Source organism: Lactuca saligna, mitochondrion (assembly GCF_052625555.1).
Source record: "Lactuca saligna strain CGN5271 mitochondrion, complete genome".
In the NCBI taxonomy this organism is placed as follows: Eukaryota; Viridiplantae; Streptophyta; class Magnoliopsida; order Asterales; family Asteraceae; genus Lactuca; species Lactuca saligna.
The window spans coordinates 331,946-353,990 of NC_042406.1; the positions used below are offsets into that span (position 1 = coordinate 331,946).

Sequence of the window (22,045 nt, forward strand, 5' to 3'; positions counted from 1 at the left end):
TCTCTAAAAGGGCCCGTCACTTCGTTCGTACCTTCTTGGCTTAGGCTTGCAACTTCACTTACTTTATGGCCTTGCCGCCTTTTTATAGCAGAAGCTAAGCGCTTGAAAAGCGCGCTAAGAAAGGTTGCTTCTGTCGGCCTTTATGTGCAACAGTCCACCAGTAGCGGAAGATAGGGTTACCGTACATACAAGAGTCTTCCAGTTCTTACGGAAGCTCTTTCTTACCAGTCAAGTAGTACAACAGCTGTCTCTTATCTTATAGCCCGGCGCGGCGGGTCGCCTTTTTAATTCAGTAGATAGAAGAAAGTATTAGATAAGGAGTAGGTGAGTGAGTCCTCGCTGACCTGAGCGATTTCGATCACCTAGCAGGCCTTTTCTTTGGTAGGTAACATCGCCAAAGCGTATCATCAGATTTGACTACGAAGGAAGGAACTCGGCAGAAGATCGGTCTGCAAGAAAGGCCTACTTATCCACGGGTTCATTGACAAAACCGCCGTAGGAATGGAGACCTTTCAATAGAGCGGAGGCGAACTGATCAACGAGAAAGAGGCCCTACTCACTACAAAGGAATACACCACAAGATCGAACTGCACTCATGCCTCTCCCGCATCAAGTTGACCGCCAGACTGGAGCTTCGTAACATGTTGACGAAGACCTCCGAACTGAGGGTTCGGTCAGTACAAGAGACTACTTTGTCTCCTCGGAAGAAGAATAGCCCCGCTCTCTAGCCGACTGATCCCGTTGATCAAACTGGGAGGGAACGTGTCACATTAGAGGTGAACGATCAGAGGTGTCCTCTAATCACTACGATGAGCTGGTCCCTCTTTTAGTAGACTCAGCTATGAATATTCATGAAAAAATGAATGCCTCTTTCACAGCTAACCCCATTTTCTTAATGCCGAGACTTTCTCTTTCGTCGAGCCCCGAGCTTGTGGTCCTCCTTTGAGTTTGGGTTCAATTGGATGAATCTGTCAAGTCAAGGTCAACGTACGTAGCAGCAAGGATGGTGCATCGCCTCTTTCTCGTTCTCGCTCGGGAGCCAAAACGAACACGCCTGCTACCTACTGTACTGGACCTTCGACCAGGCATTCTACCTTTGTCGAATCGGAACCAATACCACTGCATTGCGCTCGAACAGTTGAGCGGCCGCCGGCCCTTCCGTGCACAGATATAGATTCATTCTTCGTACCTGGTCCAGCCTCACAACCCTTCGCGGGTTGGTAAGAAGTCAGTCTTGTTTGGTAAGACGGAATTTTACAAAGAAAAGAGAGTGCTCGCCCCGGCCAACAAAGACCGTAATTACATAGATAACTGCTCCTCCCCTTCTCCGTCTTTAAGGCTTTAAGGCGAACCGTATGGCGGCTGGAAATAAAGACGACCTCACCTTCTCGTAGATGGTGTCAGTGAGAGCCATTTTAGTACCCCCCGTTGACCTTTTTTTGTAGATAGAATCTTCAATGAGTGGAAACAAGCAACCTTACTAAGCTAAGAAAGGTGCTTGTTGAGTAAGGCCGGCTTTCTTCGAATGCTTGAGCGCTTCTTTCTCATATCGATCATTCAATATCCTTGACTTTTCAATAAGGGGCGCGTTAGCTAGGCCGTTTTCTTGCAGGAGTGCTAGCGCGCGCCCTTACGTTTTCTTCGCTTGCTCTGCAGTACGAGCCTCATACAAAGCCGCGCCCCTTTAATATGATGAAGAGGGGCCGCCCTCTTTTCTTTTCCGCACCAATCCTTATTTACTACTACATCTTTTTTGGGGTGTATAGCTCAGTTGGTAGAGCATTGGGCTTTTAACCTAATGGTCGCAGGTTCAAGTCCTGCTATACCCAAACCTAACTTGCACTATACTATGAGTAAGGATGCGTAGTAGCGCAAAGAGCACTCTTTGGCCTTTAGATTAGAGGCGCTTCGCCGTCTTTGATTGGATGGAAACATCTATCTAAAGTGTGCAGTGAAGGAGAAGAGTAAATAGTAGGGGAAAGAAGAAAATGGCACATTGACATTCATCTTCCTCTCGAAGGGCTTTGAGAAGAGGGGCAACAGTGAAGATACCGAGACCGTGTCTATGGGGTCTTAGTAAGAATCTGTTGCAAGCAAATGCATGTAAGGGAGGAATGCCCGCATTAAGATTTAAAACTTGTCGTCTACTTGAAGGAAATGTTTGGAACAGGAAACTTACAATAATACAACGCCGCATTCTTCGAAGATTGAGGAACAAGACGAGATCTATTAAGAGAATGATTTATTCTCGAAAAAATCTGAATAGTTACATCCAATTACAAACTACACGAAAGTTGCCCCTTTTTCATGGAGATTTACCCATCACAGAGATGCATAGAGGAACAGAACGAACTTCATATATCCCTTTTCCACTCAATCCAGAAACAAGATCGGACGTTATTCCGGTTCGTCTCCATTTTAGTGAAACTCTTCCTCAAGCAAGGCAGCCGATAAGTCATCGAAGGCTTTTTGTTAATAATGTAATAGTCAGCATTACTTCTTTTCAAGTTTCCCAAGGTGATTTCATATCTTTTAAAGAAAATGATACTCTAATCTATTCAGAAATAAGGAGATCCTTCTATATCGAAATTTCAGTTTCTAAAATCATAGGAAAATTCCTGGATAGCCCGGTAAGAATGTGGAGAAGAACCAAAACGGAATGGTTCCGCTTACTTAAAACTAAGAGGGGATGCCGCCTACTACTGAAAGACCCGTTTTTGCAACAGTTGCGTTCTTCTATGCAAGACGAAGACTTAGAAAGAACAAAGAAGTTTGGATCCGAAAAAGTATGCTTAGGCAGTTCTTTCGCTGAGCACAAGAGAATAAAGAGGCATTTTTATCATTTCAAATCGATATTCTTATCGAAGAGAAGGAACGAAAAAACCCTAAATCTTACTACTAGAAAAAGAAGTCCTATAGTTTACAACTCTTCTTTCTATAGTAATTTGACCTCTTGCTCCACCCATCAGTCTTCTATGAAGAGAAAAATAAAAAGCTCTTCCCTATCTACTCATTATTCGGAGGTGAATCATAGAACACTAAAAGCTGTGCTATCTTATGGACCTAACATAGGTCACATCCCTCACGTGCGCCAAGAGCACATTCGATAGCATCCTCTTAAGGTTTAAAGATCCAAACCTTCTTCTTCTTAGCGGAAACGCACGTGGCCAAAACATCTAAAGATCGGCATAGTCGCTCATAGGGGCCTATCTATCCGGATAGAGGATAGTCTATATCTTGATTCACTATTTCCATTTTTCTTTTTATATTTCTTTTTTTTTCTCTGTCTCGTACGAAGCAATGGGAGGCAAGCTATGACGGCAGGATGTGACCTTGCCTTTCGCCCTGCTACCGCCGTTCTAAGTTCTTCTGACTAAACGAAGTTAAGACTAAAGTTTCGGAACTTAAGTTTGCAACTTTTTTCAGCAAAGCTTAGTAAAAATCCCTCCTTCGGCTACCTTGGATCAAGGGTAGAGATAGGAAGTAAGTCAAAGGTAGATCAACAAAAGTCTTAGTATGGGAAGAGTCAGAGCGAGGGGAGAGACTTTCTAAACGAAGGTTAGTCTAAGTAAGGAAATGGGCACTCTGCTCACATCGAAGTAACTGCTGTCTCCCTTATGGTCGACGTTCTCTCCTCCCATCCTCTCCTCTCCCTACCGGTCGCCGAATATAACTCTTCTTTGCCGTTCTGGTTGGCTTAGGGCGGTCGAACTCTCCCCTCCTCTCCTTAACAGTCGAGTGATTTCTCATTCTCTCTCCCTCTTTCTATAGATAAGCGGGTTCTTCGATCATTCTAATGAAATAGGTTCGTTAAAGCCAATTGCTCGAATTCTGTTTTAGATTCCTATTCCACTCCAACCGGTGCAGAACTCTTAACCTTTCTAGGACCCTCTCTACGGCAAGGTGCTGCTCTACTCTTTCCACTTGCTCCCTCGTGTATAGCGGTTGAGTTCTTCGCCTCACGGTTTGGCTACCCATCGTCATTCCCTCTCTGTCTAAAGTGAGAGGGGTTCTCTGCGCGCAGTGTAAGATTCCCCTGGATGGGTCTCGTAGGCAGCAGCATTCGTGCTTGCCTTTGCCGTGATTGTCCGTTGTTCCCTTGGTGCGCTGTCATTGACGGTGTAAATCTGTTCGTTCGAGAAAACATGTTGATCTCTTTCCATATCCTATACCCGGTTGTTGCCCTATCAAGATGTGTCCCTTCCTTTGACCCCTTTTCCGATTTCTTAGTGCTGTCCCCCTTGCGTTCCCTCCCTTTGTGAAGAATTCCATTTCCCTTTTTCTCCACTCTTATTTCTTCCTTTCTTATTCTCCTGTTGGAAGTACCTAATCTGCTTTTTGAAATCTTTCCTTTCTTATAATTATAAGGTCCTTCCCCTGTATAGAAGTCTGTGCGATTTTTCCCCTTATCTTCTGGCCGACGCTCCCCTTACCGGTATCAGTGCAAGGGCAATTAGTACGGGTTGCCATAGTAGTCTGGATGGATTGGAACGAAGGGATGAAGGAGGGCCGGCCTGCCCAACAAGTAGACCGGAATAACTAGCTTCTAGTCCAACTAGCTAGAGCTCCAGCCCAAGCCTCCAAATCGAAGCTTCGGAGAGCCTTCTCCCATGCGATGAGATGAATTCTGTCTCTCCCTCCAACACCAGACCGTGGACATTTCGTCCGAATTCCTTCAATCCTACCAGCCATTCCTTTCGGGACCCCGGACAAGGAGGGAATAAAGGCAAGCTTTGAAGAGTGGATTTCATTAAAAACAAGGCCTTACCAGCTTGACCTAAGAGGGCGGGCACCTTTCCAACCCGAAAGCTTCTTGCTGAATTTCTCTGTAACTGAATTCTAAAGTTCATCTCTTCATCTTCCCAGCATACCAAAATGAACCGAAATGGAATTGGCTATTGAACAGCCAAACATATTCCGGCCGGCCCTCGTAGTGTGGATGGAGGATGAAGGAAGAACACCTTACTTCTTTCAAAAGACGGAAACAGAGTAATTTTTTCCCACTAGCCTAACTAATGATTTTACCTCACTTTGTTGTATTGTATAGACAAGCCTGACTTTATAGATAGGAATTCAGAAAAGAGTTCTAACTTACCTTCCTGACTGTGCTTCCTGCTTTTGGACCTATTTTCTATTCTAGTGGTAAGACTGTAGTCTACTGCAACAGGAGAAAGGAAAGCAGGCCATCATGATAAGACCCTCTTTACGCTCTCTCTTTCTGCTCGCTCCTGTCAACGAATGAATTTACTACTTGTGTCACTGACATTCCATTAGCATGGTGGACTATAGACCGGCTTTCACGTTCACTCTATAGGAAGGGGACTTAGATTAATCGATTCAATGGGCGAACTGCTTTCCTTTAAAGGTAGCAAGTGATTGAAATGACAAGCTTGTAACTGATATGAAATCGGAAGACAGTAAGTTGGACGAGGAGCTCATGTACCACAGAGTGGGCAAATGCTCCCCTCTTTCAAGAGACTGTTTATGTTCTTGTTTCTTTAGTCTCTTTACCTGCGAGCATGAATTCCTGAACCCAATACTAGGAAAGAGCTTCATACCCTATAGAACTGACAGATCGGCTAGCGAAGATGGCTCAGTCTCAGTAGATCCCTCACTCCTCACCGGCTTACGGAAAGAGAGCCCTAAGGGAGAGAGTTCCGGTACTTCAGGCATATCTATCAATGGGCAAAGACAGGAGAGCCTTCTATCTCTTCCAGTCTTATAAAGGAAAGAAAGCAGGATGAACAGGCTTGAGTGTCGATAGGTGACTTTAAGGTAGGCGCCTATCTCTTATTATACTATAGCAACGGGAGAAGTCGGGATTGGTGCCCGGAAATCTATAAAAAATTAGCATTTTGCCCAGATAGAACTTTTTCAATTCATGATCTGCTCTACGAAGGGAAAAGTGAAAGTCTCATTTGACAGCTATATAAGATAGACACTTTCTAATTTCCATGTCTGTCTATAAGGGAAATAGGTCAAGTGTCATTTTGCAGCTATATGAGCATGAACATCTACTTTAGAATTTGAATAGTCCTCTTAGCCGGTCGATTGGCTTGAATCTCTCTTTCTTTTGAATCGTAACCTACTATTAGTGTATGCCTAAAACTGAACTAATTACTTTTCTCTAACCAACTTATGACCAAACAAAAAATGACTTAACTAATGGCCAGATTTCCCTCTCCTCATTAAAAACTACTTCTATCTAGCTCCTCTCTTCACCATCTTTTGGTCAAAAAGAGTAAGAGTATTAAATCCCAAAAGTCCTAGGAGTTAAGCATGTTGGTGATGAACTAGTTCTCGTTCACCCCGGGTGGAATGAGTCAAGCTAGTTCCGAAATCGCCAGAGCCCTCTTGTTCTAATCTTTTTCTTAGCAACTGGCTTTCAGAAGTCTTGCTGCGAGGAAGATTAGAAACGCCTTACTATATTGAATTGAGAATAGTGGCATTTTTTCTGCAGATATGGAGTTTGTTGAGAGGACTTGCATCCTTCGTTCGTAGTGGTCATTTATAGCTGTTTTTCCAACTGAACCTAATTTACTATTTTGCGACAAGAGGGGGCTCTTACTTCTTTCATCTCTAGGTTGAGTACTAGCAAGTCAGGGAGAAGAGAAAAGCCTGGGAAGGAATCGGGTTTTCAGCATCTGTAGTGGAAGAGTGTACTGGTGGTGGTTTAGTTAGAGACAACAACGGGAAGGGGGCTCTCTCTTCTTTCAGCTGATTCTCCTTTTACTAGGCTTGGATAGATGGGGGTGTCGGTGTAAAGATCGCATGGAACAGTAAATGGCAATGGAATCAAACCTCCTCCTATAGGTAAGTTCAGTCTGTAACTGAGGCTTTCTAGGCGTAGGGCTAATAGCACAATGGCGGTGCGGCTAGGCTTTGTGGGTTCGAATGCCGGTTTGAGATAACCAGCCAGGCAAGGGAAAGAAGGAAGTCTTCCTGCGGAGGGGGAAGAAGCGGCCCAGTTTAATAGATTCAATGGTCGACTTGCTTGAATCGAAGAGGAAGAGCCCACTTTCATATTGAATTCAGGCTTTCATTAGCTCCTTCAGGATGGGATTGACGTATGGAACCACTGACAGTGAACCGTTCGTCTACCTCAGGTCTTACACTGAATGACCTCTCTCATCTAATCGATCGGTGAAGGATGTCTTTGAAGATCATCTGGTCTGGCTCGTTACCATTAGTTCCTCTCTCTATAGTCGAGCTAGTAAAACGAGATATCCTATTGAAGTGAACGTTCACAAAGATCGGGAAGTAGTAGCCGTAAATCTATCCACTCGTGTAGTTTTAGGCCGCAGATGTCTACTTTTCTTTAATATGGAATTCAAATCAGATCCTAGAGTTTAACCACTGGGGGAGAGTGGGTGAGCTTGCTTTCGAAAGTTTACAGTTTCCCGGCTAAAAATCACCTGCTTGTTTACAGACTGAACTGATCTATAAAAAAAAAGACAGAAGCGAGGAAAGGCCCCTTCGCTGCTCTCTCTGTTTTTTCCCGGGATTTGAACCCACGTCCGACTACCTGTTGAACTATACAAGAGGCCGCTCTACCGCTGAGCTACCGAGGTGGGGCTTAAGACGGGAAATCTAAATCGGCACACACGTTTTTTCATTCATTAGCTGTAACCAGCTGAGCTACCTGGACCTCTTTCCTAAAATATGCTTTTTGCTTACGCTTCTTCGTCAAGCTTTCGAGCAGAATATCCATACCTTTCTTTTAGTAGTGAATGAGATGCTTGACAATAACGCTAAATCCAGACATTTAAGGTGTAACACAATGCCTTAAGTGTGGGAGGGCAGCCTATCCGTATCCCTTCGCATGGTCGTTCTATCACGAAGTTGGCAGCGGGAGTGGGACGAGAGCTCGGCTGCGAGTATCTCCCTTTCAGTGACCTGGGACAGGAGACGATTTTATGAGTTTGCCTTGTTGGCATGCTCAGTGGTCATAGCGCCTTTGATTGAAATTCCATTTGCACCCGTCTCCTTCGGGGATCCATTAAAGGGATTGGAGTGGAATTTCCATTCCACCTATCCGCACCCTATCTCGCTGAAATTTAGATATGTGAGCCCGGAAACACATTTTAAAATACGCCTGTCAGCGCAGCTCTTTTTGGAACGGTACGAGCAGACCACTTAAGCAGATACCTAGACTTCCATTTTGAACCACCAAGCAAGGTAGTTGTGTAGGCGGAATATAGTATCCTTCATCGGAATCAGAACAAACTGAAGGAACGAGACAGCACCAGATCAGCTTTAAAGAGCAAGCAAGAACCACTGAAAGAGGCCGCTATAAGAGCTCATGCACCTGGAGCGAGCCACCTGGCGATTGAGGGGCAATCATATGCTTCTGTTAAAAAATTATCCTCTCATCGATGTTATACCGAACTGAACTAATAAAAGTTTCTCATTTAGAAAGAATGGCGAAAGAGGCCTCCTTGCATTGCCCAACTAGAGCGAAAAGCCTTATTGCGTTGCGGCCCTAAGTAGCTATGGGGTGTTGATGTACTTGGAACCTAGACCGGTTACCTGAGTATGGCGGTTCGGTAGCCGTTCAATGATAGCATGAGATCCTCGCTTCGGTAAGTTACAAGGATGAATGCAAATAGCAAGGCGCTGTGCTGTGTGAAGTGAGACTGGCTGCCCTAAGTTAAGTGCTTCCTTATTAATATTAATTAATGATCTTGCTCAGTAGGAGGGCTTTCCCCCTTCTGTGCAGCCTGATTCTCTCTCTGGAAATGAGGGTGCCCTCGATTGACATTTATCATCGAATAAGGAATCCTTCCATGGATGAGAAGGTTGAGTTACAGTACAGACTCCGTTGGCTTTCGCAAGGAAGCATCTCGAAAGTTCCGCAATCTATGGTTGATGCCTCACTCGAACTCTATCCCATACCCTAATGCTGAAGCTACTCTGCCTCTCGGAACCCAAAAAGAAAGCCGGGCGCTTGGGAAGCTATGCAAAACCTGAAAAAAGGAATCTGCTTTCCATCTTTGAGCTCAGAGGTTATGATCGTCTCCTCATTAGGCTATTTTGAAAAAAGTATAGCTGACTCATCAGCTGAGTGGTTCGCCTCTTGTCCACCTGAGTTGTTTACTTCATTTTCCGACCTGGAAAACCAATGACTCTTCAGGTTAGGTTCTCTTTCAACATAGACATCCCGATGACCATGGATCAACTTCGTTCCACGAAACAGAAATAAAATGAAATCTTCCTCTTAGGGCGTTCGATTCCGCGAAATGGCGACCCGTTTTGCCGGAGTATTCCGCTGTGGCTAGCATTGTTAGGAATGCTTCTGACCATCTTAGGCCATTCTTGATGATGGACCCTCCGGCAACTTTAGAAGCCTTGGTTCGTAAGGGCTCTTATCTTGAACTAACGCTTTGATCTCGGCTTCTAGATCCATATCCTTTCGCATCAAGAGTACCCGCGCGTCTCAAACCCACCTTTATCCCAACAACCCCATGATGAACAGAGAGGAACCCGATGAGGGAAGTGGGACAATGTTCAGACCTTGGCTGTCACAACAAGCAACCAATCAGTTCCAGTCCCAAGGGCGGGTAAAACGAGGCCTCGACGGATGGGAACTCCTACTCTGACTATAGTTTTGCGATCTCTAAGCGGGATTTTAAGTCATCTATCCTTTATCTTTCCCTAGCGAGTGAAGAAAGAGTGGATGTTTTGAACGAGTGTTGAGCGAGTGAAGTGCCCCATAAGCTATAAGGGCGAGCTATATGTATCAATTCCGTGAGCAGCGATTGAACTGAACGTAAAAAGTGCATCCAGCAGGAATCGAACCTACGAATTTGCCCGGTTGGGCGCTTTAACCATTCAGCCATGGATGCAAAGAGACTCAGCGAGTGAACTAGGTTTTGGTATTCCTTCTTGAGCTTCTATTTCTTCCGTTAAAGGAGATTCGAGAAAAGATGGAATAAGAAGACGTGTTTCCAGAACGAACAAGATACGGGTTGAGAAGGGGGAGTTAGCAAAGTTAGACAAGATTGGAATGGGCATAGGAACATGTATTGATGTACCATATCGGCTAATGCTCCCAGGTTGATGCGATGTATTCCACCAGTTGACTGAAGACTTGATTATTGGTATATCGATCGGTCCAGCACGGATTGAAATAGGAGCCGGTTCGATAGGAAGCTTTTGAAAACGCAGTGCACCCATGTAAATAAGGAACGAGATTAATACAGAGGTTAAACGAGCATCCCACACCCAAAAGGTGCCCCACATAGGTCTTCCCCGAAACCCCCCAGTAACTAAGGTAAACAACGTAGAAAAAGCACCCATTTCTGTACCGGTTCCGAAAGAGCGAAGAAAGAGGGGATGTTTTGTTAATAGGAACAAGAACGTGTTTATAGCCGTAGCGATATAAACAAGAATACTCATCCGAGCCGCAGGAACGTGTACATAAGGAATACGAGAATTTCCACCTTGTTGAAGGTCTAGTGGTGCTACCCGAAGACTTAAATGAATAGCCATCGCTGTTAAGAACAACCGAGATCCAATGAAAATTTTCGCGTAGCTTCTGGTCTTTGACATCAAAAAAGAAGGTTGTAATAATGCAAGGGACATCTTAGAATTTTATCCTAGCTAGTGGAACAATAAAGACGAAGTGTCTAATTAGACTTATGGTCCTTTGTTTCCAAATAGAAAGACACCAAATTCTCCGGGAAGCCCTATCTTTCGAAGGACTTATCGATTTGCTCCCCCTGACGAGCCCCCCCTACCCGCCGGACCACCCCTTCTCTCTCTCGCGACCGACCCCTTGTTAGTTCGTAGAGCCGACGCTGGGCGGCCAACCTCATGGATCACGCGTCTGGTCCCTCTCCCGTCGGGCGAGAGCTTTCAATAAAGCATCTCTCGCTTGGAAAGCAGGAACCGGTCTGCTTTGGAGATCCCGCAGAAGTTCCCGGATCTTCAAAAGCTTCGCGGGGGACGCGACATCCAATTGTAGCTTAATCTTAGTATTTTGGAGTACACTTGAGGTCACTCCCCTATTTCCAAAGGAAGAAAGAAAAGAGGAAAGCTCCCTTTCTATTTCCTCTGCTGTTGGTCCCGGCGGACGCAGAGTTAAGTCCAAATCGAGTTGGGCATTTGAGGAACCCTCCTCTCCTGCACATTCTGCGTGTTCGACCAACCACTCAGAGCAAAGGTCAAGAAGACAACACAGAGTGGAAATGGTCCAAGTGATCCCAGGTACCCATGAATTCCTACACTTATTATAGTGGAAATGCCATAAAGCGCGAACCAAGATCCGTGAGACGAAAACCAAAACCAAGACAAGTAATAACAGGAGATCATCGTGGATGTTTAAGTCTAAATCGAACACTAAATAATAAAAGAATTGAAAACACCACTTGAGAAGCTTTACTTCTAGCAAAGTTGCTAAAATAGTAAAAATAAGAAGGACTTAAAATGAAACCAAAAAGGAAGCCATGATTTTATTATATATCTTTGTCATTCGCTCCTTGCTCGCGGAGCGGCATACCGAAAAAAAGATAGGATTTGAATCGATGACTTAAGCCCTTGCGCTATTCCCCCCTGATCGCATCGTAGATAGCAGTCAGAGTCAGTACGCTTTCTATTCTCTTTCGAAAGTGAGATCACCATCGGCTTGTTTTGTTGAAATCGAGAAAGGTCACTCCTAAAAGCAACCTTTCTCTTATATACGATAAGACGAAAAGCATTTAGTTCGATCGAGTTCTATCTATATCTATCTTCAAATCACATAAAATGGAAAGAAGAGCGCTTTTTCCAGCTAATCGAGTGCCTTTACTAGAGAGTGATTACTAAACTTAGTCTATGAAAATACAAGCGAAAGCTTGAAGAAAAGATAAAATGCGAACTTTCGCGCCTTCGAAAAGGCTTTAATTAAAGTGGATTTCGGGAATGGGTGCGTCCTCTCAGCTTTAACTTGTCGCTATCTCAATCACTGAATTCAATTTCCATTTTTTTGATTGTACGGGTGCTGAGGGGCTTCTATATAAAGCGAAAGCCCTCCGGACAGAGGGAATGGAACCCGCGCATCTCTGTTGACTTCATAACTACCTTGTTACCTTTAAAGCTTTCCTGAATTCTGTCTGTCACGTATGGAATTGTAGTCTTTGGATGAACTACGGCTTCGTGCTGCGGCAAAGATTTCTCTGTATCAGGTACGCATCGCAAGAGCATATGAAACAAAAAAAAAGTAAAACGTCTTCTTTTTCCGCCCTCAGTCTGACTAACCTTTCTCTGTTCTGCATGAGAAAAGGTTATCAAAAGGTACTTTCGAAGGATATCGGGACTCAATTCAATTTAGTACCACCCTTCCCGCCAGTCCGCCCTTCCCCGAGTCTTTCTCTTTCTTTTGGAGTGAAAACAGTAATGGAAATGAGTCATTTCACGGATAATGCTTACCGAGGAAAAATATACTTTAGCATTACAACTACCAGAAAAGAAGAGTTCAGCCTTACCCAGTTCTTTCTATTTATCCCTTATTCGGATAGAATCGGAGCTATTTAACAGAGGAACGTAAGCCAACTCCCAACTCTCATTAGCGAAGCGTTAGTAGCAATCTTTCTATCAATTACTTTCCTTGCCATCTTGATTGCCGCTCCGCACCTTACCTTTCTTTCCGGAAAAGAATTGAACCCTCACTCATCCCATCTCCCCTTCCTCCAACTGCGCTTAGACCGACAGTGGCAAGAGCTTCTTCTTTGTTCACAGCTTGAGCGGATTCGATTCCGAACCTTTTTTTTGAGTAACTATAGTGATTCCTTCCCTTTCTCTTCCTTCTTTCCCAGAGCTACTGGCTCATTTCACTCTCTTTAAATAAGACCGGGAGTCACTCGCTTCCTAAAGCACGGGAAAGAGAGAAGATCTCTTATTTATGCCCACTCTTCAAAATTGAATTTCCCTTCTTCCAAGAGCTAAATCGATGGCACTTGGGATCCTTCCCTAAACTAAAGAATTTACTTACCTTGCGCCGGTATCATTTAGCTTGAGCCGGGAACTCCTGTTTACCTTGAGACAGGTATTCTTTATTATAGATATCACCGTTCAAGCGGAAGACTAATCAGACTTTCTCTCGTCCAAAGCATGAGTGAACGGTCGATTCTCTAAGAGAGGATTTGTTCACAGCCGAGTCTGTCCAAGAGCTTGGGTAAGCATTCAAAGCAAAAGCAGTCTCCTTTCACGACCACTTTTCAGTATCAATGAGTGCTGCGGGAACAACAACCTTTTCTTCTTCTGAGTACCACTCTTGGGAAGAACATCCTTCCGCTAGCCTTAAAGCACCTAGCTCCTTAACCTTCCTCGTACTAGTGGATGAAAGACCTCGTCTGGGCAACCTATTTGCATCCTGTGCTGGTAACACCAGTTCGCATCTGGCTATTCCACTTCATATAGCAATTAATGGCATTCTCCAGTCCAATCCGATTCTGCATGAATCGCATTCTCCAGTCCGATTCTGCATGAATTGCTTTCTTTTCTCCAGTCCAATCCGATTCTGAAAAGACTGAGCACAGCCTTTTGGTTGCCTCTCCATCGGGGAAATCCAGCCTTTATAGTTCAGCTAGCCTATTAGGCGCTGTGTAAGAGCTCTATGCTATATATGGAATAGCGGTAAGTGCTGCTTGATTGACTGCTTTAAAGTTTGAAACAAGTCTTGGATTCGGAAGAGAAGTAGGCGTAGAGGATATTGAGAAAGATGGTTAACTGCTTGCTAACTGCTTTAGGTTTAGGAGTGCCGGCTCCAGGCTAGAGAAAAGATAGGCTATTACTGAAGCGGCATTTTTGCCTAGAGGCATTTCTGATCATTGCCCTTGTATTGTTAGATCTAGCATTTAGTTTAGAAAGGTCAATATACCCTTTAAGTTCTTTCATTTCTGGGCGAAGGTTGAGGAATTTTTCAGGTATACCCACATCAAGATGTTCCTGAACAGTCTCGGGGAAGGCCACCAGCACCCCGACGAATGTCCCGTGGCAGCACCATGCAAGTCTTTGTTCCTCTTAGAAGCACCATCCCTATTTTTTTTTTATTTGAACGGAAGGAAATTCCCAAGCAAGAAACTTGGTTACCTGCATACTTGGCTCCGTTTTCTTCGAATAGAAAGCAGAGACAGCAATTTAAACATCGTTAGCAATCCTCCGGTTAGGATCATGAGGGAGAATAAAGTCTCCATCAAAAACAGCTCGACACCTCCAAACCCAAATATTCCATGCTATCGCACATAAGGTCGTACGCCACTGGCAATCAAAACCAAACTTAAGATCTTTACAAGAAGCATTGCTGCATAACCAATCCGTGAATGCCAAGGAGTAGAAGGCACTTTGATGCTCAGTGGGAATAAAGATGTTCCAGATCAATTTAGCAAAGTGACACTCACGCAAAACATGTAAACAATCCTAAAAGGTGTCCACATCTAGAACAGCTGCTAGTCCCCGAAAATGCCTCTCCCGTCCCGTCCTTCTCTCTTGACATGGAACCCGCGGATGTCAGGCCCCCCCCGCCCGAACCGCGTCACCAAAGCGGCTCCTTTTTGGTAGAAGATAGGTCAAAAACCTATGTCAGTTCGAATCTGACGAGTCGTTCGTTGATTCGTGTGAAGAATAGATCTCGTTACTCAGGATTTCTTGATCTCAGTCGATTTGATGCGTCATAGATAGATAATCGACCCCTTTCTACTCACCACCTCAAGCCAAAGGGTCTTTTTCCTTCGCCTGACTTCCCGAGTAGAGACTTTAAACCAAAGAAGTAGGGATGTTAATCTCATTCCTTTTGCTTGAATGTGAAAGTTGTACGATCTGGTTCTATCTCTAGGAATTTACTACCGGTGGTGGTTGAGAACTAAGAACCTCTCCTATTGGAAGGAATCTGTACCACTCATTTTTCCGGGGTATGGAACAGCCTCGGGCAGGAAGGGGCTCGGTATTGGTAACCTCCCAGACCCTTCACAGACCGTCCATGAGCGTCAAAGAACTCTGGACTTTGAGCCTTAGAAAAACCTATGGCGGGACAGATAGACAGCAGGGAATCTTTCTTTATTTTAGATTTTTTTGTTAAAAAAATGATTTAGATGAAGTGAGTGTGATATACTCTTATGTTCTCTCTACTCGCTTCGGCGACGAGGCAGCAACCAAGGATGAGTAAAGCCGTCAGCTTATAATGCTTCTTCTGCTTCCATTCCTTGGTTCTCTGGGGTTAATTGCCTAGCCTGTCCCGGCCCTTAGAACACGGCAGTTTCGTTTACTTTTCACGGACCTTCTTCAAACTGGCCTTTGGGCTTGGGCAAGCGGGGCCTATTGGGTAGAACATAAAAGATTCGCGGAATCTACAACTATACATATTTGTTGGTGAAATCAAGTGTTGATACATTTGATACCTCGTGCAAGTTCTAGTTTATAACCTGAAAGAGGAGCTATTTGATCTTGTTCACCGAAGCTAATGATTTGAGATCTTCTACCTTAACCGCTTAATAGCAGTCTAGTCTCTTCTGGGTATGAATCTGAGCCTTAGCATTAGTGCCTTGGATCCTAGGACTGATTACAGGGAATGGATGATGGAAGATAGAGATGACAGCTCTTCCTATGAAAGATTGTCAATACCGGGAACATTCATCTAACGATTCAACTATATTGAAGGTTTTATAATCTTAGTCTGAACTAGCAATGCTATGGTACTTGGAACTCTTTTATATAAAAATAGAATAGAAAAAGACTAGAAGTTATTCAATGAATCTACTAAGAGTAAACTAAGAATAAAGAAGCAAACTCGTTTATTTAACATAACAGAGAAATCTCTTCTTTTTAAGACTTTTTCAAGATAAGAAAAGATGCAACAAATCACTTTCTTTCTCCTTAGCCTTAGTACATATTAGTGCTAAGGGTTGAAAAACTTGAACTTGGTTGGTGTTAAGTCACCCGTACAGTATCGAAAAGCACATGTGAACCCCGAATAAAGGGACGTTTGAGCGGAGCTATAGTGCTTCGATTCCCTCTTTTCGGGTAAGAAGTGAATAGAGAAGGCTTCCCCGAGGACTCTAATTTTATGGCCTCTGAGAGGGAATAGAATCCGACTGCCCCGCACCATGCTAGCATTCGTTCAGAGTCGACAAGAGGAGGTACTCACTTCAATCTACAATCGGCGGTGGGAGCTCTTTTCTTTTGAGTAAAGATATTACGAAGGGGAAACTATTCAATTAAGATAGGAGAAGGCTATTCAGCTGCTCAACAAGACTCTATGAGCGTTGCTTGAGTTGTTGAAGGAATTAAAAAGACCCTTCGTAAAGCACTCAAATGACAATTCCTGCCTACCCTATTACATAACCTCTCACATTTGTTCGAGTGTAATTCTTCCTTTATTACTCAATTACTCATATAACTTAACTGGCTAGCTTGCCTAAGTAAAGGACTGCTGCTTTCAAACTAACTAGCCAGAAGAGGAGAGCGCTAACTTGTCTTCCCCAGCTTGCCTTTTTAAACTTTCATTTCAATGGAAGACTCCCTAACTATCTAAACTGATAAAACTGCTACTAGCTCACAAGAAGAAGAGAAGAAGGGCCCTAGTCTTCAAATCGGGATTTCATAAACCAAGAGCCAGAACAGGTTTCACCCCCATCCCACTACCCAAGCTTTTGGTGCTGCTAGAAAGCGTTCAACCGGCCAGATCTACTGAATAAACAGAGTCGACTAGATCGAGATCATAATCTGAATAATCGAGATCTTCATCCCTATCACGATCACCAAATGAAACATCCTTACTTTCCATGGTAATACCCAACAAGCATTAGCTCCCCCTGACTCGTATGCCCCATATTGGAAGGCTTCGCTCCACTAACTGGAATTGGCAAAAGATCCCTTCCCAGATTACTCCATTCAACAGCTGGAAATAAGGCAAGGCAGATCATTAATGCGATTTTTTCTTAAAGAGGAACCCTACCAAGGCAGAGAGCATCGGAGCACCGGAAAGAAGCGCTGCTCCAGGGAAACACGGGTGACGGAGCTGCAAACCAAACGGAAAGGGCGAAGGAGACGGCGAGGAAGAAGGATCGCTGGTTAGTCGAGTGAAGGACCCGCCCGGGGTTTCCTCGGCTCGCACCGTCGTAATGTAACTGTGCACAGTTATTTCTATCTGGGTTCTGTCATTCTGGGTTGTCGACTCACTCTATGCTGCAGGTTGAATTGTTCCAGAACCGCTTCCACGGAATTTTAGGGATTTTGGTCTGCTGTATCAATGCACCAGTACGGACTCCCTCTATGGATTGGTTTGTCTTAAAATATCGCATAGTTCCGAGACCACCAGATTTGAGCTGTGATCATTTTTTGTTTTTCTTTCAGTAACCAATTGAGTTTTGGTGTCCTACCCGTTTGAACCCAATCTCTTTCAATCCATGCTATTAGATCCGAAATTCCATGGACGAAATTGGACATTAAAAAACACAAATGCGTGTGTCTTTCCTCTGCCCGCTTGCATGCACATTGGGCACCTGAAAAGTCCATTCCCATACGTGTCAATCTGTCGCCGGTGAGCACTTTCCGGTTTCTCCACTGCCAGTCAAAAGTCAAAATAGACGTAGGCCTCTTCCATCTATCTCTGTCGATTTAGAGTGGGATTGCTCTGAAGAAAGATAGGGTCTCCCCTTTTTCTTATTCAATTGATAGTTAGTTTTCCGGTAATGCCCCATCTAAGAGCCTATTCGTCGTAAGCCCTTATAGAGTCATAACCTAATCTAATCCATAATCAGGCTTAAGACATGCAACCAACCTCTTCTTAGATTCAGAAAGGGGCAGCCAAAGCAGGGACTTATAAACTAGCATCAGATTCTGGACATATTCCTGCTACTATTAGATCCTTTACTCGTAAATAAACTATGGCAGTTCCTTTAGCAGCTCCCTCCGGGCCCGCAAAGATAAGAGAAGAGCAGATTCTTCCCATCTATGAATCCAAACCTCCCGAGCAGCTTGCATTAGTTGTCCTTCAAACAGTTCCTTCTCGGGCAGTAACAGCGGATTCGATAGCACATTGTGCAATTCCTCATCTGCATAGGGCATTCTCGCTAACAAAGGAGAGCGCTTCTAAGACCGTTGGGAGAAACTATTTCCTTTCCTAATCTAAATAGTTTTTATAAAAAGGGTTTTTGGCCTCAATTCCGAGCTTACTCCTATCAAAGAGACTGGCATTTTACTTCTTCCTCCCTTGTTTTGATCCCTTACTACTTGATACTAGGAGAATCAAGACAAGTTGCTTGATTGCTTGGTCCGAAAATACAGGGTCTTCAAGGAAAAGGTTAGGTGTTAGGGCTTTCTCACAGTCTAGGGACTGCCTTGCTTTTCATAGCCCTAGCTACGCTACCGTAACCAGTCGTTAGGCTTCCCATCAGATAGTTCAGTCTGGCGGCGGAGATAGACACTTTGGATTCGGCGAGCTACTCCGCTTTCACATTCAGATTATAGAAAGATGGTTACTACATTGATAGAGGCATACAAGTATTCAGTTATCCCAATAGTAATAGCCCACGGAGCGGTAATTCAGTGATCCTTAACCAATTGCGATTCCGCGCATCTGATCTTTCCTGGTATTCAAATGGTTTATTGGCGGGCAGAGACTACACAGGGGTAGAGGCCCATGCCAGTAGCACCAGTGCTCGCCCTTGTCTTCATTCACTTTTGAGCTCATCATAGGGTAAATCTCCTTATCGTTGGCAATCCCCATATAAATCGTCGGTATAAAGAGATATTCCACCAACGAACGGGCACATCATTAGAGTAGACCAAAGGAAAGAGGATTGGGATGGATTGTTTAATGCCTCGACCGGATGAGGCTATGGAATGAATAGGGTTTTTCCGTTTAGTCACTCTTAGCCGGTTCCTTAAGTTTCCACCATTGAACGTGTGAATCCTCTAAGATCAAGTATCTATCTCTGGGAGGTCTACCGCATCGCCATATGGTTGGCCTAGACTGGGCTAGACTAATATTAAAGGGAATATAGCCCGTCCTCCGGAACGAAGTCTTCGCGGAAAAAAAGAAGGATAGAATCCCTTCGCGCAATGAATCGTCTCGCGCAACCAAATATCCTCCCTATAGTAGTAGGAAAATAAGACTCGTCATCTCTATGAATAAGAGTCGGAAGTATTGGCAGTCGCCTCCTTGTGCCCGTTGTCTTGCAGACCCTCACGCATTCCCGCCACAAATATCGTAACCGCCCTGAACCTTTACCCTGCTCTTCTCCCTTCTTTCTATAGCATTGTTGAACCCCATGGAACCCTGGCCCCTTTTTCACAGAGCAATTTCATCGGGCTAATCATTTACGCAGCTTTTTCTTCGTGGAGTCCTTCGAGCAGCCCGACGCATTGTTGAACCCCAGAGAACCCAACCCTTCTACTACGCAGCAGCAACACAACCGCGCCATCAAAGACGCAGTTGAATAGAAGCTGGGGCTGGAGCAGGCTCAATCTGCGATTCTACTTTCCGAGAGAACAGGCGGTTAGTCACCTATATGCGTTGGAAGTCTTCGTCCGCCGAGCTCTGAAACCTGCCTTCCTTGCCTTACCGACTTAAAAAAAGATCTGCCTGCCTCAATACCTGCTGACTTACTGGCCGCGTTACTGAGTTCCTAGGAAGGAGCAATAAAGGGGCTGCCATTAGTTAGCAGCAAGGGATTGGCTTAAAGAATTTGTTGACTTTTTTTAGCCCAGGGCCCTGTAAGCCCTTCTGTCCCGCTTTGAGCCCTCTACCTATCAATCCCTGCTTGAAAATATGCTTCAAACGCCTCTTTTCTTTTTTTTTTTAATACAGAAGTAGTAGTCTTCCCGGGTCTCACTGTTCGGATAACTTTCCTTTGAATCCTACTGCATAGGCAAGATCTCACTCTTCGTGCTGGGGGCGGTTTCACGCTGTTCATTACTTCCGCGATGTTGACTATTCTTTATTTAAGGAAGTCAGAATGGCTTACTATACCAGACCAGATTATTTATTTAAGCCTTCCCTCTTTTCGTCGTCTCCACCCTAGCCGGATTCCGCCTACGCATCGGTGCCTGGGTCCACGGGCCGAAAGCCCCTTCCCACGTCTCTTTCTGTGAGCTGCAGCACTCCAACTTATGGTTCTCTGGTTGCTGCGCTTTCCGGCTTTCTCAGATCTGGCCTCACTCGACTCCGTGCCCCCAGAGGTCGTTATTTCCCCCATTGCCTGCGTTTCCTGGTTTGGTTTATCTGGACTTTAGATCATCTTGTGACCTCTACTTATGCTGCGCGTAAGGCATAAATAAAGATGGCGAGGATTCTGAAACCTTAGCCATAACCCTTCCCCTGTCAATCCTATTAAGATCCCCGCGTGCTGAAAGTAGGGATTTCCTTTCGGAAACCTTTACTTGTAAGCAGCGCAGGATCAGTGCGTACTCTCTCGCAACTGTACTATCCCCAATGACAACAGCATATCCGAGAATAGCCTAGTTTCAATGGGTCCACGCCGATTCGGGTCGGCCCGCAATGCCGCCCACCACACAATCATATGATGTGTGAGTGAGAAGAGGCTCCAGGAAAGGTAATACCCAACAAGCATGAGCTCCCCCCCCTGAAATGAAAGGATTCAATCCAGCCGCGCCCTCGATACGGCTACCTTGTTACGACTCCACATCTGTCTGTGAATCCCAGGGCACTCACCATCCCTTTCAACCGTATAATTCCTCTACTTAGAAAAAAACAGATCCAAATTCCTTATAGATCGCTGGATTTTACGATATGGGATGTTTGAGAAAGGATCGCTTTGGATCTGGGCTAAGTGCATCCCCAGCGTTTCTTCCTTGAGTGGAACTCCCTCTTTATAAAATATAAGTTCTCTAATTTCATAGCGATTCGCTAAAATCCGGTCTCTACTAAAACCCTCGTTAAGTAGCGCTATTTCGAGCTTTTCCTCTATGAGGATCTGTTTATCCAACAAATCGTCATAGGCTAGGCTACCTATTTGTTCACTTTTGCCAAGGAAGTGGTGATTGAGTCGATTTGCCAGCTCTTCGTGCCGCTGTTGGTCGCCCATAAGCGGCTGCTTAACCTCCAGATCCACTGGCGGAGCGCTTCGGGTTGCTACAGGATGGTCCCGCAGGCCCTCTTGGTGGGGAACCTCTTCTGCCACGTGAGGCTGGTGAGAAGGCCCGGGAAGCACCCAATGCCCGAGGGAGGCGTTTGCCTCCGGAGTGACGAGTGCTCGGCAAGCACAGCCAATCACGAAGGCCAGAGCTGCGGGGCAGCCCATTTTTAAAAACAGTACTGAAACGGCCTTCACTCCGAGGAAGCCGGCCACCCTAGAGACAAAATCAAAAAAGAATGAGTGCGCCCCCATTTGGAGGCAAAGAAGATAAAAAAAAATAAGAAGACTTATGGGAACTAAAAATGGAATGCACGCCCGTCTGGCGCTTAACTGGAACAATAATTTAATTCTTCCGCGGCCGCCCCCGCTTAACCGACTTGAATCTGAACTACGATTCAGACCAAGTCTTACCGAAATTGGATTTCCTTTTCGTGCCATATGCGCTTATACTTTACTTTTGTCCCTTTTTTATTCCCGGTCCAATATGAGTTCTCGAAGATCTTCGTTCGAAAAGACCAGCTAAGCATCATTGGCTTGGTCAGCCTTTACCTGACCAACTACCTAATACTACGCAGGCTCATCAAACAGCGCTTTTTAGCTTTCTTCAGGATTTGGCCCGAACTGTTCGGCAGATTCCCACGCGTTACGCACCCGTTCGCCACTTTGTTCTCAACTCTTCTCACCTCCTGGGCGAGACAAGCTACCTTTAGCTAGGAGCCTCTTTTCCTTCTGCCCAGCTCCCCGAAAACAACGTTCGACTTGCATGTGTTAAGCATATAGCTAGCGTTCCTTCTGAGCCAGGATCAAACTCTTCTTTTGACTATGATTTGGCCCTACAGTGGTAGAACCTGGTGAACCGGGCGTACTACTTCTCAACCTTCTGTGAACTTTTCTTCTCTTATGATTTTTGCTACTTTGTTTAGTTTAGTGATTGATATCTTAGAGAAGCTGGTAAAGTAAAGACAGACTCT

General features: G+C 44.8%; 2 protein-coding genes and 2 non-coding genes across 4 annotated transcripts, besides 7 other annotated features; 2 read left to right on the forward strand and 2 right to left on the reverse strand.

The window, feature by feature from the left end:
* Positions 1 to 2,303: part of a repeat region (second copy of long repeat R) that runs on past the window's edge.
* On the forward strand, positions 1,757 to 1,829 carry trnK-TTT. The gene has a single exon. It is a non-coding gene; the product is annotated as a tRNA-Lys (tRNA).
* On the forward strand, positions 2,115 to 3,110 carry rps4 (ribosomal protein S4). The gene has a single exon. It carries the CDS (start codon positions 2,115 to 2,117, stop codon positions 3,108 to 3,110), a length of 996 nt encoding a protein of 331 aa, YP_009642430.1.
* A 4,386-nt stretch (positions 3,111 to 7,496) lies between these two features.
* Positions 7,497 to 7,571, reverse strand: trnT-TGT. Its single transcript has one exon. It is a non-coding gene; the product is annotated as a tRNA-Thr (tRNA).
* A 2,260-nt stretch (positions 7,572 to 9,831) lies between these two features.
* ccmC (cytochrome c-type biogenesis protein CcmC) lies at positions 9,832 to 10,584 on the reverse strand. Its single transcript has one exon. The coding sequence runs from the start codon at positions 10,582 to 10,584 to the stop codon at positions 9,832 to 9,834; it is 753 nt and encodes a 250-aa protein (YP_009642431.1).
* A 637-nt stretch (positions 10,585 to 11,221) lies between these two features.
* Positions 11,222 to 11,286: a dispersed repeat (second copy of repeat X-13).
* A 187-nt stretch (positions 11,287 to 11,473) lies between these two features.
* Positions 11,474 to 11,604: a dispersed repeat (second copy of repeat X-05).
* A 1,038-nt stretch (positions 11,605 to 12,642) lies between these two features.
* Positions 12,643 to 12,828: a dispersed repeat (second copy of repeat X-03).
* An 8,616-nt stretch (positions 12,829 to 21,444) lies between these two features.
* Positions 21,445 to 21,581: a dispersed repeat (second copy of repeat X-04z).
* Positions 21,582 to 22,045: part of an inverted repeat (inverted terminal repeat S-01-IR of integrated linear plasmid) that runs on past the window's edge.
* Positions 21,582 to 22,045: part of a dispersed repeat (second copy of repeat X-01a) that runs on past the window's edge.